Source organism: Hemiscyllium ocellatum, chromosome 14 (assembly GCF_020745735.1).
Source record: "Hemiscyllium ocellatum isolate sHemOce1 chromosome 14, sHemOce1.pat.X.cur, whole genome shotgun sequence".
In the NCBI taxonomy this organism is placed as follows: Eukaryota; Metazoa; Chordata; class Chondrichthyes; order Orectolobiformes; family Hemiscylliidae; genus Hemiscyllium; species Hemiscyllium ocellatum.
In genome coordinates, this window is record NC_083414.1 from 19,552,382 (window position 1) to 19,570,681 (window position 18,300).

Genomic DNA, 18,300 nt, shown 5'->3' on the forward strand with positions numbered 1-18,300 from the left:
CCTAGCCAGGGGACGAAACGTTTGCAACAAAAACTTCCAGCGCGGCGAACAGAACCACAACAATGTCACCATCTATTTCCCTCCAGTCTATATTTTCCATGTCCTTTTCAAAAGTAAATACTGTTGCAAAATACTCATTTAGTATCTCCCCATCTCTTGTGGCTCCACACAAAGGCTGCCTTGCTGATCTTTGAGGCACCCTGTTCTCTTCCTTGTGTCCTTATTGTAATTTGTAAAAATCATTTGCATTCTCCTTAACCCTATTTGCCAAGGCTAACTCAGATCCTCTTTTTGTCCTCCTGATTTCCCTCTTAAGTATACCCTTACTGCCTTAATACTCTTCTAAGGATTCGCTTGACCTATCCTGTCCATACCTGACATATGCATCCTTCATTTTCTTAACCAAATGCTCAATTTCTTTAGTCATCCAGCATTCCCTACACCTGCCAGCCTTTCCTTTCACCCTGACAGGAATATACTTTCTCTGGACTCTCATTATCTCATTTCTGAAGGCTTCCCATTTTCCAGCTGTCCCTTTACCTGTGAACATCTGCTTTTGAAAGTTCTTGTGTAATACTGTCAAAATTATCCTTACTCCAACTTAGAACTTCAACTTTTAGATCTGGTCTATCCTTTTCCATCACTATTTTAAATCTAATACAACTATGATCGCTGGCCCCAAAAATGCTGCCCCACTGACACCTCAGTCACCTGCCCTGCCTTATTTCCCAAGAGTAGGTCAAGTTTTGCACTTTCTGAAGTACGTACATCCACATACTGAATCAGAAAATTTTCTTGTACACACTTGACAAATTCCTCTCAATCTAAATCCTTAACACTATAGCAGTCCCAGTCTATGTTTGGAAAGTTAAAAATCTCCTACCATAACCATCCTATTATTCTTACAGATTAGAATAGATTAGATTAGATTAGATCATCTACAGGCCCAACAAGTCCACATCAACCCTCCAAAGAGTAACCCACCCAGACCCATTTCCTTCTGACTAATGCACTTAACACTATGAGCAAATTAGCATGGAAAACTGTGATCTCCTTACAAGTTTGTTTCTCAATTTTCCCACTCTATAATACAATCCCAATAAGGTGATCATCCCTTTCCTATTTCTCAGTTTCACGCAAGTATATCCGGGAATATCCTCCCTCAGTACAGCTGTAATGCATTCCTTATCAAAAACGCCACTCCCCCTCCTCTCTTGCCTCCCTTTCTATCCTTCCTGTAGCATTTGTATCCTGGAACATTAAGTTGCCAGTCCTGTCCATCCCTGAGCCATGTTTCTGTAATTGCTATGATATCCCAGTCTTATGTTCCTAACCATGCCCTGAGTTCATCTGCCCTCCCTGTTAGGTCTCTTGCATTGAAATAAATGCAATTTAATTTATCAGTCCTACCTTGTTCTCTGCTTTGTCCCTGCCTGCCCTGACTGTTTAACTGACTTCTTTTCTCAATTGTACCAGTCTCAGATTGATCTCTTTCCTCACTATCTCCGTGGGTCCCACCCCCCACCTTACTAGTTTAAGTCCTCCTGAGCAGCTCTAGCAAATTTCCCTGCCAGCATATTAGTCCCCTTCCAATTTAGGTGCAATCCAATCTTCTTGTACAGATCACTTCTACCCCAGTAGAGATTCCAATGATCCAATAATGTAAATTCTTCTCCCATACACCAATCCTCAGCCACACATTCATCTGCTTTATCCTCCTATTCCGATCCTCATTAGCTCGTAGCACTGGAAGTAATCCAGATACGACTACTCTCGAGGACCTCCTTTTTAAATTCCTGCCTAACTCTCTATATACTCCCTTCAGAATTTCATCCTTTTTCCTTCCTATGTCATTGGTTCCAATGTGTACAATGACCTCCTGGTTGATCCCTCTCCTCTTTGAGAACATTTTGCACCCTCTCTGAGATATCCTTGATCCTAGCACCAGGGAGGCAACACCATTCTGGTTTTTCACTGCTGGCGCGCAGAAATGTCCGTCTGTGCCTCTGACTAGAGAGTCCCCTAGTACAATCAATTGCTTTGAGCCTGATGTATCTTTCATTGCATTAGAGCCTGTCTTGATACAGAAAGTTAGCTGTTTGTGCTCCATTCCCCTGAGAATCCATCATGCCCTACATTTTCCAAAACAGTATACTTGTTTGAAATGGGGATAGCCACAGAAGACTCCTGCACTACCTGCCTACCCCTCTTATCTTTCCTGAAGTTAACCCATCTATGTGACTGTATCTGCGGCTTTTCTCCCTTCCTACAGCTGCCATCCATCATACCCCCTTGCTCTTGTAAACTCCTCATTGCCTCTAACTGTTGCTCCAATTGATTCATTAGAACATTGGACATGGAATAAAACAGTGCAGAACAGTCCCTTTGGCTCTCAATGTTGCGCCGACCTGTGAACTTTTCTAGCTTGTCCCCCTACACTAACCCATCATCATCCATGTGCTTATCCAAGGATTGTTTAAATCTCCCTAATGTGGCTGAGTTAACTACATTGCCAGATAGGGCATTCCACGCCCTTACCACTCTCTGAGAACTCTGTGAGATGCTAGGGAAGTGATTGCTGGGCCTCTTGCTGAGATATTTGTATGATCAATAGTCACAGGTGAGGTGCCAGAAGACTGGAGGTTGGCTAACGTGGTGCCACTGTTTAAGAAGGGTAGTAAGGACAAGCCAGGGAACCATAAACCAGTGAGCCTGACGTCAGTGTTGGGCAAGTTGTTGGAGGGAATCCTGAGGGACAAGATTTACACATATTTGGAAAGGCAAGGACTGATTAGGGATAGCAAACATGGCTTTGTGCGTGAGAAATCATGTTTCACGAAGTTGATTGATGAGGGCAAAGCAGTGGACGTGATCTACATGGATTTCAGTAAGGCGTTTAACAAGGTTCCCAGTGGGAGACTGGTTAGCCAGGTTAGATCTCATGGAATACAGGGAGAACTAGCCATTTGGATGCAGAAGTGCCTCAAAGGTAGAAGACAGAGGTGGTGATGGACGGTTGTTTTTCAGGCTGGGGGCCTGTGACCAGTGGAGTGCCACAAGGATCGGTACTGGGTCCACTTCTTTCAGTCATTATATAACTGATTTGGGTGTGAACACAGGGGATGTAGTTAGCAAGTTTGCAGATTACATCAAAATTGGAGGTGTAGTTGGCAGCAAAGAGGGTTACCTCAGATTACAATTGGATCCTGATCAGATGGGCCAATGGGCTGAAGAGTGGCAGGTGGGGTTTAATTTCGATAAATGCAAGGTGCTGCACTTTGGGAAAGCAAATCTTAGCAGGACTTATACACTTAATGATAAGGTCCTGAGAGGTGTTGCTGAACAAAGAGACCTTGGAGTGCAGGCTCATAGATCCTTGAAATTGGAGTCACAGGTAGATAGGATAGTGAAGGCGGCATTTGATATGTTTTCCTTTAATGGTCAGAGTATTGAGTACAAGAGTTGGGAAGTCATTGTGCAACTATACAGGACATTAGTTAGGTTACATTTGGAATATTGTGTGCAATTCTAGTCTCCTACCTATCAGAAGGATGTTATGAAGCTTCAAACGGTTCAGAAAAGATTTACAAGAATGTTGGCAGGGTTTGAGGATTTGAGCTATAGGGAAAGGCTGAACAGGCTAGGGCTGTTTTCCCTGGAGTGTCGAAGGCTGAGGGGAGACCGCATAGAGGTTTATAAAATCATGAGAAGCAAGGATAGGGTCTTTTCCCCAGGGGTGTGGGAGTCCAAAACTAGAGGGCGTAGGTTTAGGGTCAGAGGGGAAAGATGTAAAAGAGATTTCAGGGGCAACATTTTCATGCAGAGGTTGGTGTGTGTATGGAATGAGCTGCCAGAGGAAGTTGTGGAGTTTGGTACAATTGCAACATTTAACAGGCATCTGGATGTGTATATGAATAGGAAGGGTTGGAGCGATATGGGTGAAGTGCTGGCAAATGGGACTAGATTAGGTTGGGATATCTGGTCTGCATGGATGAGTTAGACTGAAGGATCTGTTTCTATTCTGTACATCTCTATGACTCTCTGGTGGAATATAAAAGTTCCAAATGTGATATATTTCATATGTAAGCAATCTTCCACAACATGTGGTGAGTCAAAACCATATGTAATTTTTAGGTGGTCCAATATTAGAGGTTGGGAAGGACTATTTACAGGCACACTGACATAATTAAATCCTCATTTTAAAATCATACATTCTGTCCTTACTTTCCATTAGCATTTCTAATTCCTTTCATGTCCACACTTATAACAGAAACTAATTACACTGCAATAATCCTCCCTCCAATGGTACCTCTGGAGTCCCACAGGCTGCTGTGTGTAATCAAGAGGGTGATATGTTTACATAAGCTATTTCCATAGAAATAACACAGGAAATTATTGTGAGAAAAGATGACTGGAAGTGTATACAGATGGAAAACTTTACATACAGATTTGACTTATCAGACCTTTGGAATGTCTCAAAACAATTCAGACAAGCATTTTAAGTAACAAAGAACTTCAGAATCTGGAAATCAGAAACAAAACAGAATTTGCTGGAGAAATTCAGCAAATCTGGCAGCATCTGTGGAGAGATTCTAAAGTATGAAGAAGAGTCACATTGCTTTCATTCAATATTAACTATGTCGTTTGAACAACTATAAAATGGCAAGTCAGTTTTTTTTAAAGTGATCTTTGTTGTGGGATGAGGGTTGGTAAGGACACTTGCAAAACTCCCTTTTCAAATTAGCACAATGGCAATTTCGATGCCCATATGAACAGATAGAAAGGACTTCAACTTATAACTCATCCAAATATGCAGACCTCTTCAGTACCAGTCTCTATTAAGTGCTTACATCTTGGTCTGGGACTCAAACCTGGAGTTGAAAGCACTGCCAGGAAACAGTGGAGCTCTAGTTATGATTGACATTTATACATTAAAACTATCAGCCCTCGTGTATAGATGCTAAGGGTTATAGAAAGCCTGTTCCTTACCTTTCAGTATCTGAGTCTTGATGGTAATTGTAAAAATCACGATTGTAACAAGTATTAAAAATGGGACCAGTAATGGAGTCCATCGAGCTCTGGCGTCTGCAATATAAACATGGCATCAGCAAGTCTTCTAGAGATTGGTAGAGTCGAGAGTGTGGTGCTGGAAACGCACAGCACGTCAGGCAGCATCCAAGGAGCAGGAGAATCAATATTTCAGGCATAAGCCCTTCATCAGGAATGAGGCTTATTCCAAAAACATTGATTCTCCTGCTCCTTGGATGCTGCCTGACCTGCTGTGCTTTTCCAGCACCACACTCTTGACTCTAATCTCCAGCATCTGCAGTCCTTACTTTCTTGTAGAGATTGGTAGAGATTGATACAGATAACAATACAGACTAGATCATAGTGAGCTGTTTCAACCCCACCCCCACCCCCCCATTATACAGGAAATGAGCAACACTTTCAATTTGATAGAGGCTAAATGCACTGATTACACATGCTGAAGCAACAAATTAATGAGACACTAACTGTAAGGCAGAGAAATTTAGAAATACAAATACTGGTTGGTATACAGATGCCTAATAGAGCAGCACTGAACATACATATCCTCACATTATGCTACATTAGAGATCAGTCAGGACAGCAGTACATCAGGATTAGCATTAGTGCCATTTTTAAAGTCCTATTCCTGAATTCTAGCTGATTAAATTTTCAGAAAAGTATACACGTGTGAAGAGCAATTGGGAACAAGATAGCCCCTGACTGTAATACGTATGGGTGTTAAAATCTTCTACATGTCACTTTTATGTTGGCATATTAATATTTGGTTTCAAAAGAAAGGTACTGAAAGACTGTTGGAATCCAGGAAATTCTGTCCTACAGCTCCAGCACAGCAGCAGAAGCAAAGAACCAAAATTGTGAGAGAATTAGGGCAAAATTAGGGGGAGGCGACCACCTGGTGGTACTATTACTGGGCTATTAATCCAGACTCAGGTCTCTGGATTCTGAACACCCAAGTTCGAATTCTGCCATGGAATTAGAATTCAATAAAAGTCTGGAATTAAGAATCTATCGATGACCACAAACTCACTGTCAATTTTCAGGAAAAACTCATCTGGTTCACTAATGTCCTTTCGGGAAGGAAACTTGCCATCCTTACCTGGGCTGGACCTACATCTCCAAATCCACAGCGATGTGGTTGACTCTGAACTGCTCTTTGGGCAATAAGTGCTGGCCTAGCCAGTGACACCCTCTTTTCATGAATGAATGAAAATAGGACTATCTCTGAAAAGTGACTTGGATTGAATTTGAAAGGGGAAGGAAAGCAGATCCTTAATTAGTGCATCCAAATTTGATCACTTTTTCACTTAATACTTCCTTGTCTGGCCCTGTTTGCATACCACAGAGACTTTTTTACCTGAAGCCTTATTCATGCTAGAATGTCTGCTGTGATATTTTCATACACATTAATGCCCATTTAGTGTGAATGTTTCTAATGTAGACTAATTGAGTACGTACTCTATACCTCTGCAAGACTGGCTTTCAAGATTTGGTCACTATGTATGAACAAACTGTTGCTGTTAGTAAAAATAGTTAAATTTGCTCACTGTAATAAAATCTTGTTGGGATGTTAATAAATTATATAATACTTACATATATCAAAGGGACAAATGGTGATTCTGGGTGAGAACTTCACATCTGATCTCCAGACCTGAAAGATACAAGGACTCTGTTAGACTAGGTGGCCATTTTGAGTTGATATCAATTGTCTTGGCAAGCTATTCTCTACCACACATTTTGCCATGTCTTTTGTGAGGCATAAGACCATAAAACCATAAGACATATTCGGCCCATCGAGTCCACTCCGCCATTCAATCATGGCTGATGGGCATTTCAACTCCACTTACCCGCACCAGTTAATACTCTTCGGAAGAGAGCAGAAAGATCCCTGGTGGCATAAATTTTCCACCACCCAACACTGGCAAAAGACAGCAAACCATCTGGTTGTCCATTTGTGTTGTAGAGTCATACAACAGGGAAACAGACCCTTTGGTTCAACTAGCCTGTGCCAACTATATGCCTAAAGTAAATTTGTCTCACCTGCCTCCGTTTGGACCATATCCCTCCAAACATTTCTGATTCATGAACTTATCCAAATGTCTTTTAAAAGTTGTAACTGTTCCTGCATCCACCACTTTCTCTGGCAGTTCATTTCGCCCATGAACCATTCTGTGTAAAAAAAGTTGCCTCTTGCATCCTTTTTAAATCTTTCTCTACTCACCTTCAAAATATGCCCTCTTGTTTTTGAACTCCCTCACCCTAGGGAAAAGACCAGTGTCATTCACCTTATCTATGCTCCTCACAATTTTATAAACCTCTATATGGTCACTCTTCAACCTCCTATGTTCCAGCGAAAAAAGGTCCAATCTATTTTTATATCTCAAAGCTTCCATTCTGGCAACATCCTGGTAAATCTTTTCTTAACTCTATCCTGTTTAATAATAATCTTTCTGTAGCACGGTGACCAGAACTGCACAGAGTACTCCAGAAGAGACTTCACCAATATCCTGTATAAACTTAACATGACTCTCAACTCTTATACTAAAAGATCTGATCAATGAAGGCAAGCATGCTAAACACCTTCTTAACTATCCTGCCTACCTGTGATACAAATTTCAAGAAAATATATGCCTGAATCTCCAGGACTCCCTGTTCTACAGCATTACCTAGGGCTGCAGCATTAATTGTATAAGTCCTGTCTTTATTTGTATTACCCTATCTGTGTCCAAAATTCATGGTTCCTTTTGTCTAGTTAACAAAAATGATTGCACTTCAAAAGTAATCCATTGTTTGTCAGGTGCTTTTGGAACAACTTGATGGAATGATGAGGATCTGTATAAATATAGGTTCTTTCTATGCTAGAATATTGACAGCATTAACCTATCATAGTGAGCAGTTGATTTAATCATTTCAATGAAGAAACAATAATTGTTTATTCAAACTATTGTTGTTTGACATTTTTAAATGTCATCATTCAGATCTGTTTTTGAACATTTGAAAGGGCAGTTTTTAAAAATATTTATTCTTGAAATGTGAGCATCACCAGCAAGGCCAATGTTTATTGCCTAAAAATAATTGCCTTTGACAAGATGGTAATAATTGGATTTCTTGAATGGCGGGGATCCATCTGGTGCAGGTACATCCACAGCGCTGTTCAGAAGGAAGTTTCAGTTTGGACACAATGACAATGAAAGAATAGCAATACAGTTCCAATTCTGGATATTGTGTTGGAAGGGAACCCTTGAGGTACTGGCACTTTGATATGTTTTGCTCCCTTTGTTTTTTTTAAGTGGTAGAAGTTGCATATTTGGAAAGTGCTATCAAAGGAGCCTCACCAAGTTCCTGCAGTGCATCTTACAGCCAGTAAAATGGCAGCTCCACCTCATGTAAATATATTGCAAACTGTTTATCCTCATTCACTTTGACTCAATATTTGACTTATCTGAGTCAGACAATATTGGGTTCAAATGCAACTCCAGAAAACACTTAATCCAGACTTAAACATCAGTCCAGTACTGTGTTAGTTCAGTGGTCCTTTATCTCTTTCTCCCTCCATTACCTTCATTTTCCTCAATTTATGGCAGCTTACTCCCTTTATGCTTCATATGGCCAGATTTCCTGACAAGAAAGGTGACGTCTTGGAAAATATGGTTGCAATTAAGTACTGCTATTGAGTTTGTTACAAAACTGATGTTCTCTAATGTTTTCCAAATTCATTCTTAAAGGAAAGCAGCAAAAGATGATTCACATTGATGTGACACATCAGATTCTTCTTCACGCAGTGGGACAAAGGTCTGACCAAGGGCAGGAATGTACCTAACAAGAAACAAAGAAGTGTGGATGCTGGAAATGTGAAACAAAAACCAGGAATCGCTGGAGAAACTCAGCAGGTCTGGTAGCATCTATGGAGAGAAAGCAGAGTCAACATTTTGGGTCCAGTGATCCTTCTCCAGTTCTGACCCAAAATGTTGATTCTGCTTTCTGTCCACAGATGATACAGTTTCTCCTGCAATTTCTATTTTTGTTTCAGAAATTTCACCTGTGGTTGAGATTTTATGCAAATATATCACTTTTTATTGTAACTTGCTTTCTCGATTGACTGGAATGATCCCAAAAGTGTGGAAGCAGGCCATTCAGCCCATTGAGTTGGCACGGCCCCTTCAAACTGCAGTTCACCCTGCCCCAATATATCCCTGTAACCCTGCAATTTCCATGCCCAAGCTACATATCCACGGACATTATGGGCAATTTAGCATGGCCAATCCACCTAACCTGCACATCTTGAACTTTGGAAGGAAACCACAATTCACAGAGGAAGCTCACATAGACATGGGTGAGAATGTGCAAACTCCCTACAGACCGTCACCCAAGGTTGGAATCAAACCTGGGTCCTTGGCATTGAGAAGCAGCAGCAGCTAACCACTAAGCCAATTCCTGAATGAGCAGAATTGTATTAACATTAAATATTTCAGGCTCACTTCTGCAATGCACAAAGAACAGCTAGTTAACAGGTCAACCTTGTTTCTGTTGCCAATTTAGGAAGGTAGATGGGTTCCCGAGGTGGAAGATCCAATAGTATAGGACATCAGCAGCTCTGGACATTGTGTGCGTACGCTCAAATTAGAGACAATATCTGTTCTTTCAGTTTTAAAGATTACAAAGATCCAGGGTTTGGAGTGGCCAGTGTGAAGAGGAAGCCCCCACACCCCCAACTTCAAAGAATTTGGCTGAGGTTGCGTGCTTTTTAGATTAGATTACCTACAGTGTGGAAACAGGCCCTTCGGCCCAACAAGTCCACACCGACCCGCCGAAGCGCAACCCACCCATACCCCTTTACCTAACACTACGGGCAATTTAGCATGGCCAATTCACCTGATGCGCCCATCCTTGGACTGTGGGAGGAAACCAGAGCACCCGGAGGAAACCTACGCAGACACGGGGAGAATGTGCAGACTCCACACAGTCAGTCGCCTGAGTCGGGAATTGAACCCGGGTCTCTGGCGCATGTGAGGCAGCAGTGCTAACCACTGTGCCACGGTGCCACCCACTAATTTTATTCTTGTGGCACAATGACTGAGTCATTCAGAGGAGACACCAGTGGTTCTCCCATCATGTTCAAGGTGCTGCAAGATTTTGGGCTTAGCATTCAGGTGGAGCTGCCTTTTTATTGTCTCCAAGATGGTTCGAAGAATGCTGCATTACCTGGAACATTTCAAGCTCCTGATCCAATAAAGAAACAGGAAATTATATTTTCCACAGTGCAGATCTTGTCTTGCAATGCGGAATAAACAGCATTTTTATTACTTTTTTTTACCTTCCCATGGTGCTGAGGTGTTGATGCTCAGACACCAGTAAAGCTCTGGCACATCATCAGTCTTCCTGTGTGAGCCTTTCAGTGGCTACTGGGAGGTGAAAAACATCACAGACAAGACCATTCCTGTCCTCAGCCAATTCACTTGGGATGGAAAACACAAACACGGGCTCATTTTCTGAGATCCCTGCTGCTTCTCAGATTCAAAATTGCTGAGGCCAAATGTGGTACTCCAATCATCAGATTTGTTACTGAGTGGGAATCAAATTAAGGGATATTTCTAATCTGTAAGATGCATTTCTGAACCAGGCAGTCCATTTATCCTCAAAGTCACTTTTAGAACCATTTAAGAAAACATTGAGTGAGTAATGTTACTAACCTGAAAGCAGTCCTGTGAAATAAGATTTAGTTGCTTCATTTGCTCATTAATCTGTGTTAGTCATGGAAGAAAATTGAAATTAGTAACAGTCATAAACACAAGGTATATTGAATGCAAGTATCTAATTCTTCATAATTAGTCAGTTCTGAATAAAGGAACGTCTTTCACTTACCACATACCAAATGTAGCAACTAATATTACAACAGGTTAAGCCATTGTAATGGCTCATCAATCGATAGTTTTTGTAATAATGATTTTCCTTATTATTACAAAAATAAGGAAAATTTTGTAAAAGATAAGGCAAATTACAGCTGAGGAATGGAATCAGTTTTCCACTTTGGATATCTGTTCAACATCATGAGCTCCCAACTGATAGTATGGTCACATTAGATTAGACTACTTACAGTGTGGAAACAGGCCCTTTGGCCCAACAAGTCCACACCGACCTGCCAAAGTGCAACCCACCCATACCCCCACACTTACCCCTTACCTAACACTACGGGCAATTTAGCATGGCCAATTCACCTGACCCGCACATCTTTGGACTGTGGGAGGAAACCGGAGCACCCGGAGGAAACCCACGCAGACACGGGGAGAACGTGCAAACTCCACACAGTCAGTCGCCTGAGTCGGGAATTGCTGTCTCAGGCGCTGTGAGACAGCAGTGCTAACCACTGTGCCACCGTGCCGCCCACAAGGATACAGCTACCATCAATTTAAATAAAACAGAATCCCTACAGTGTGGAAAGAGGTTATTTGGCCTTTCAAATCTGCACTGAGACTCCAGACAGCATTCCACCCAGACTCAGCCCCTATCCTATCCAATAATCCCACATTTATAATTGCTCAGCATTCTAGCCCATAATTTGCCAAATTAGTTATCAATATGGAAGAAAGTGAGCACTGCAGATACTTGAAATGTCAACTGTCCTACTCCTTTGATGCTGCCTGACCAGCTGTGCTTTTCCAGCGCCACACTCTTCGACAGTTACCAATATGGTCACACTGAATGCAAGTAGAAATTTATCACCAAATTCCATGTACTTCTGTACTCTGCCTCACATTAAGAGATAGCTCGGAGCTGATGAGCCCATTTCAACTGAAACCCTTTGAGAACTTAGAAATTGTGAGCCAGATTTAAACTCAGATCACACACTATTTGTAAATGAAGTGAAAATGCATTTCTCTTTCCCTATGATAAGGTAAAACAAATAAACCAGTCAGAATCAATTTCTGATAGTTTCTAACGGAATCAGTAAGTGAGAGATTCTCTTTGGCTTTGTACAATCCCATTGTGTTCTGGTTAAGCTCCTGAGCAGTCCTTACTGTTTGGTCATTCTTTTTTTCTGATAAGTGTTCATGCAATGTCCCCAGGTTGCATGGGTATGCATCTCCACAGATGAACAAATAAAGACATGTAACTCCATTAAGCAAAGGAACACAAAGCACAATCCACTAGGTTAAAGTAAGACACCGGAATGGAACTGCTCATGTGTGAACTTCCCCACATAATGATTCTCTTTGTAGGAGTGGCTGTGTGGCCTAGCAAATCAAAGAACAAAGAAAATTTACAGCCCAGGAACACGCCCTTCAGCCCTCCAAGCCTGAGTCGATCCAAATGTACTGTCTAAACCTGTCGGTCAATTCCTAAGCATCTGTATCCCTCTACTCCCCACCTACTCATGCATTTATCCAGACGCATCTTAAATGAATCTACGGTGCCTGTCTCTACCACCTCTGCTGGCAATGCATTCCAAACACCCACCACCCTCTGTGTGAAGTACTTGCCGCGTGTATGCCCCTTAAACTTTCCACCTCTCACCTTGAAAGTGTGACCTCTCGTTATTGAATCCTTCACCCTGGGAAAAAGCTTGGCTCTATCCACTCTGTCTATACCCTTCATGATTTTATAAACCTCAATCAAGTCCCCCCTCAATCTCCTTTTTTCTAATGAAAATAAACCTAACTACTCAACCTTTCTTCATAGCTAGCACCTTCCATACCAGAAAATATCCTCGTAAACCTTCTCTGCACATTCTCCATCACTTTTGAATGGCCTTGGATAGCAGGTTAGCTTACAACTGCCTTGGTTCATTTGCTCAAGGCGACATGAGGAGGCTTCTGATCAGTGGGTGCACTACATTTGATAACCAAAGGGGCTCTGAATTTCGAAGAAAAAGAGATGATGTCACTCAAACATGCAAAATTCTGAGAGGGATTGATCAGGTAAATTCTGACAGGCTGGTTGGGAAATGAAGAAATCAAAGGACATTGTTTTATGATAAAGGGGCTTATCATTTTAGACAAAGATAAGGTGAAATGTATTCAATCAATGGGTTCGGAATCTTTGGAATTCTCTTGCCCAGAATGTTAGATGAGTGAATTGACGAGAATATTGTTTTTAATAAAAGCATTCGTGGGATGGGGGCATTGCTGGCTAGGCCAGCATTTATTACCCATTCCAAAATGGAGGTAAGGGCAATGAACAGCCATGATCAAACTGAATGGCTACATCGAGAGACTGGGGTTGAGTGTGTGGTGCTGAAAAAGTACAGCAGATCAGGCAGCATCTGAGGAGCAGAAGAATCGATGTTTCGGGCAAAAACCCAAATTCCTGATGAAGGGCTCTTGCCTGAAACGTTGATTCTCCTGCTCCTCAGATGCTGCCTGATCTGCTGTACTTTTCCAGCACCACACTCTTGACTCTAATCTCCAGCATCTGCAGTCCTCACTTTCGCATACTTTGAGAGACAGTATGGTCGGCTCTTGTCCCTTTTTTCTTATTTTCTCTGCTAACTATTTCAGGCCTAAACACTCTGTCTTAATTTAGTCTGGTCTAATGCAGCTTTCATTGACACCACTAGTCTAATTGATGAACTACCATCACATTGAAGCAGTTGTCTATTACAAATTTAACTTACGACTTCCATGTTCTGCAGGAAATGATCACACTTGCTTCCTTTCACAGTGCAGATCGAGAAGTTCATTTCATTTATTGCATGAAGTATAGTCAAGGTGACATTTCTGTGCTTCACTTCAGACTTCACCTTCCATAGGAGTGAATGACCTAAACAAACAAAGCAATCATAGAACACACACACGACCAAATGGCCTTAGAGATTGCCTAACAAGAAGAAAATCTATTTCTATTCCTTTCCCATAAGATGTAACAACAGAAATTAGGCCATTCAGCCCATCGGGTCTGCTCCACCATTCAATCAAGGCTGTTAAGTTTCTCAACCTCACTCTCCCGCTTTCTCCCTGTAATCTTGAATCCCTTTATACTCAAGAACCTACCTACCTTGGTCAAAAATATACTCAAAGACTTGGCCTCCATACCCTTCTGTGGCAATGAGTTCCATAGATTCACCATTCTCTGGCTGAAGAAGTTTCTCCATATCTCTGTTTTGAAAGGTTTTCCCTTTACTCTAAGGCTGAGTGCATGGGTCCTAGTCTCTCCTACCAATGGAAAAACTTTCCCAACATTTACTCTGTCCAGACCATTCAATATTCTGTATGTTTCAACTAGATTCCCCCATCATTCTTCTAAACTCCATTGAGTGTAGATCCAGAGTCCTCAAACATTCTCATTTGTTAAGCTTTTCATTCCTGGGATCTTGCTTGTGAAACTCTGATGAAGGGCTTATGCTCGAAACATCGAATTCCCTATTCCTGAGATGCTGCCTAACCTGCTGTGCTTTAACCAGCAACACATTTTCAGCTGTGATCTCCAGCATCTGCAGACCTCATTTTTTACTGTGAAACTCTGAACACAGTCCAGGGCCAGTACATCCTTTTTGAGATTGTGGGGCCTATAACTGCACACAATACTCCAAATGTGGTCTGCCCAGAGCCTATTGAGCCTCAGATGTTCTTATCTAGTTCCTCCGTTTAGTTTTGTAGTAGTTGTGTCCAAGTACAGCATTTTGGGAGGGGGGGGGGGGGTGGTGGGGGGAGGGTGGTTGCTCAAGGACACTATGTCCGGGGTTGGGTGCCCAGGTTAGAAACTCTCCAAGGCACATGTCCCACTCTCCATCTAAATCAAGCCTTGTAATTGCATATCACCTTTAAATGTAGCAAAAGATCTCAAGACATTTTTACAAGAACATTATCAGAATACATTTATCACTAAAGCACAAAAAGTGATATTAGGGCAGATAATGAAAAGCTTGGTCAAGAAGGTAGTTGTAAGGAGGGTTAAATTATAAGGATGGTTAAAGGGAGAAAGAGGTTTAGAGAAGTTTAACAAGAGAATTTAAAACTCTTTACCCAACTCACTGAAGGAGCAATTGTCAATGGTGGGTGACCATTGAGCAGAATCGAGAATGATCTGAAGTTCAGGATTGCGCGCGCGCTCAAACACACACACACACACACGTAGCTCATGTAGAGCAAGAGATAGGGAGGGGTGTGACCATAGAAGAATTTGAAAGTTGAGGCGCTGTTCAATTTGTAGATGATATAGATCAGCAAACACAGAGTTTATTGATAAATGGGAACTGTAATGGGTCAGAATCAGCAGGCAGCAGTAAAGGTCAGCTCAAACTTATGCAGAGTGAAAGATGAGAGACTAGAGCAGGAGCATGCAGGAAGTCAAGTCGAGAGGTAACAAAAACACGAAGGAGGTTTTCAGCAGCAAATATGCTGAACCAGAGTGGGAGTCAATAAAATGTATTGTCCTTTGTAAATTCAGACCTTGAGAAGTGCTATAAAAACAGTTAGAAGACATGGTGGCACAGTGGCTCAGTGGTTAGCACTGCTGCCTCACAGCGTCAGGGATCCGGGTTTAATTCCAGCCTCAGGCAACTGTCTGTATGGACCCTGTGTTTGTGAGGTTTCCTCCTGGTGCTCTGGTTTCTTCTCATGGTCCAACGATGTAAGTTTGGGTGAATTGGCCGTGCTAAATTGCCCATAGTATCCAGGGATGTGTAGGTTACGTGCATTAGTCAGAGGTAAATGTAGGGGAATGGGTCTGCGTAGGTCACTCTTTGGAGCGTAGGTGTGGACTTACAGAGTCATAGAGATGTACAGAATGGAAACATACCAACTCGTCCATGCTGGCCAGATATCCCACCCCAATCCAATCCCACCTACCATGAAAACGCTGCCCCTTAGGTCTCTTTTATATCTTTCTCCTCTCACCCTGAACCTATGCCCTCTAGTTTAGGTTAGATTAGATTACTTAAGTGTGGAAACAGGCCCTTCGGCCCAACAAGTCCACACCAACCCGCTGAAGCACAACCCACCCAGACCCATTCCCCTACATTTACCCCTTCACCTAACACTACGGGCAACTTAGCATGGCCAATTCACCTAACCTGCACATGTTTGGACTGCGGGAGGAAACTGGAGCACCTGGAGGAAACCCACGCAGGGAAACTGTGCAAACTCCAGTTTCCAGTTGCCAGAAACGGGAATTGAACCCGGGTCTCTGGCGCTGTGAGGCAGCAGTGCTAACCACTGTGCCACCGTGCCACCCACTGCCACCATGCCGCCTGGACTTGTTGGGCCAAATGGCCTGTTCCCCCACTGTAGCGATTCTATTCTATAAAAAGCCTGTCAATAAACCGAAAACTATCAGGTAAATTCTACTCACCAGAATCAAAAGGGCAACTAAAATTGACATGACCTCCGGAGGTAATCTAAGTAAAGAAAAAACAGGTTTAGAAAAGAAAAACGGCATCATAGCAGGCAATTTAGAAACATTAACCCACAAGCCAAAAGCAGCAAGTAAACGCATTATTTTAGTTTCTGTGACTATCAGTTATTTGGCTTAATGATAATTAACAGTAGCCTTTGGGAGTTAAAAGAGTGAATATGCAACATTTGGTCCCTCTCACTATTAAGATTAACACTGGCTCAGAGTCCCACATTCCTGCAGAAACTCGTTGTTTTAAACATTGTATCATATTTACATAAAAAGAATGTGAAATGCACAGCTGTGAGCATCAATTGAAGCATTCAAAAGAGCAGTGGACTGTTATTTAAATAGAAAAATGTGCAGGATTACAGGGAAAAGGCAGGAAATTGGGAAAAACGCTCAAATGTTCTGGGAGCTGGCACATACTTGATAGACTGAATGGCCTCCTTCTGCACTGTAAGAAGTCTGAGATTCCCTGAATATCTTGTTGAAGGGGTGATGTTCAGCCATTAAAATGCAACCAACAAAAACTTGCATTTATATAATGGTTCCAACATGGTAAAACATTCCAAGATGCTTCACATCAGTGTTTTCAAACAAATGTTGATACTAAGGGACTATGAGGACTGATGACCAAACATTTTTTCCATAAGAATCATCTTAGAGGTAGACAGGAAAGTAGACAGGTGAAGAGGTGCAGGAAGACAATTTAAGAATTTAAGCATTGGGAGCTGAAGGCATGGATGCAAATGGTGCAGCTACTAAAATGGGAATCCAAACGAGACCAGAATTGGAGGAACAGGAATCTCAACATACTTCACGGAATTCGGGATAGATAAATACATAGAGTCGTAGAGATATACAGTATGGAAACAGACCCCTCGGTCTAACTCGTCCAAGCTGACCAAATATCCTAAATTATTGTAGTCCCTTTGCCAGCAATTGACCCATATCCCTCCCAACCCTTCCTATTCATATATCCATCTACATGACGTTGTAATGTTCTAATTGTATCAACTTCCACCATTCCTGTTGGCATACACGCACCACCTCTGCATGAAAATGTTGCCCCTGAGGTCCCTTTTATATCTTTCCCCTCTCACCCTAAACCTATGTCCTCTAGTTCTGGACTCCCCCAACCCAGGGAAAAGACCCTGTCGGTTTACCCTATCCGTGCCCCTCATGATTTTATAGACCTCTACAAGGTCATCCGTCAGCCTCCATGCTCCCAGGAAAATAGCTCCAGCCTACACAACCTCTCCTTATAGCTCAAACTCTCCAACCCTGGCAACATATTTGTAACTCTTTTCTGAACCCTCTCAAGTTTCACAACATCCTTCCGATGGGAAGGAGACCAGAACTGCATGCAATATTCCAACAGTGGCCTAACCAATGTTCTGTACAGCCACAACATGATGTCCCACCCCCTATACTCAATGCTCTGACCAATAAAGGGAAGCACACTAAACATATTCTTCACTATCCTATGTACCAGAGATTCCACTTTCAAGGAACTATGAACCTGCACTCCAAGGTCTCTTTTTTCAGCAACATTCCCTAGGGCCTTATCATTAACTGTATAAGTCCTGCCCTAATTTGCCTTTGCAGCACCTCACATTTATCTAAATTAAAATCCATCTGCCACTCCTCGACCAATGGTCCATCTGATTGAGATCCCATTGTACTCTTGGAGGTAACCTTCTTCATTGTCCAATACATCTCCAATATTGGTGTCATCTGCAAACTTACTAACCATACCGCCTATGTTATTACAAAATGGGAACTTTGAAATGGAAACTTCAGTGAATAAGAATCAATGCAGCTCAGTGAACACAGGGATGGATGATGAAAATTTAACAGTATGTAGTGTTCTACTTCTGACACAAAATCGAAACTTTATTGGTAGATTAGTTAGGTTCTAAT

At 42.0% G+C, this 18,300-nt stretch overlaps 1 protein-coding gene across 1 annotated transcript in view; it reads right to left on the bottom strand.

The window, feature by feature from the left end:
- The window catches only part of LOC132822281 (interleukin-17 receptor C-like), a 70,086-nt gene that overhangs the window by 7,241 nt on the left and 44,545 nt on the right, over positions 1–18,300 (bottom strand). The window contains exons 13-17 of the mRNA XM_060835454.1: positions 16,333–16,378; positions 13,658–13,803; positions 10,737–10,787; positions 6,640–6,697; positions 4,990–5,085 (exon numbers count right to left, since the gene is read on the bottom strand). Of these exons, the coding sequence (XP_060691437.1) occupies positions 4,990–5,085; positions 6,640–6,697; positions 10,737–10,787; positions 13,658–13,803; positions 16,333–16,378 (397 nt within the window). The remainder of the gene's footprint in view (positions 1–4,989; positions 5,086–6,639; positions 6,698–10,736; positions 10,788–13,657; positions 13,804–16,332; positions 16,379–18,300) is intronic.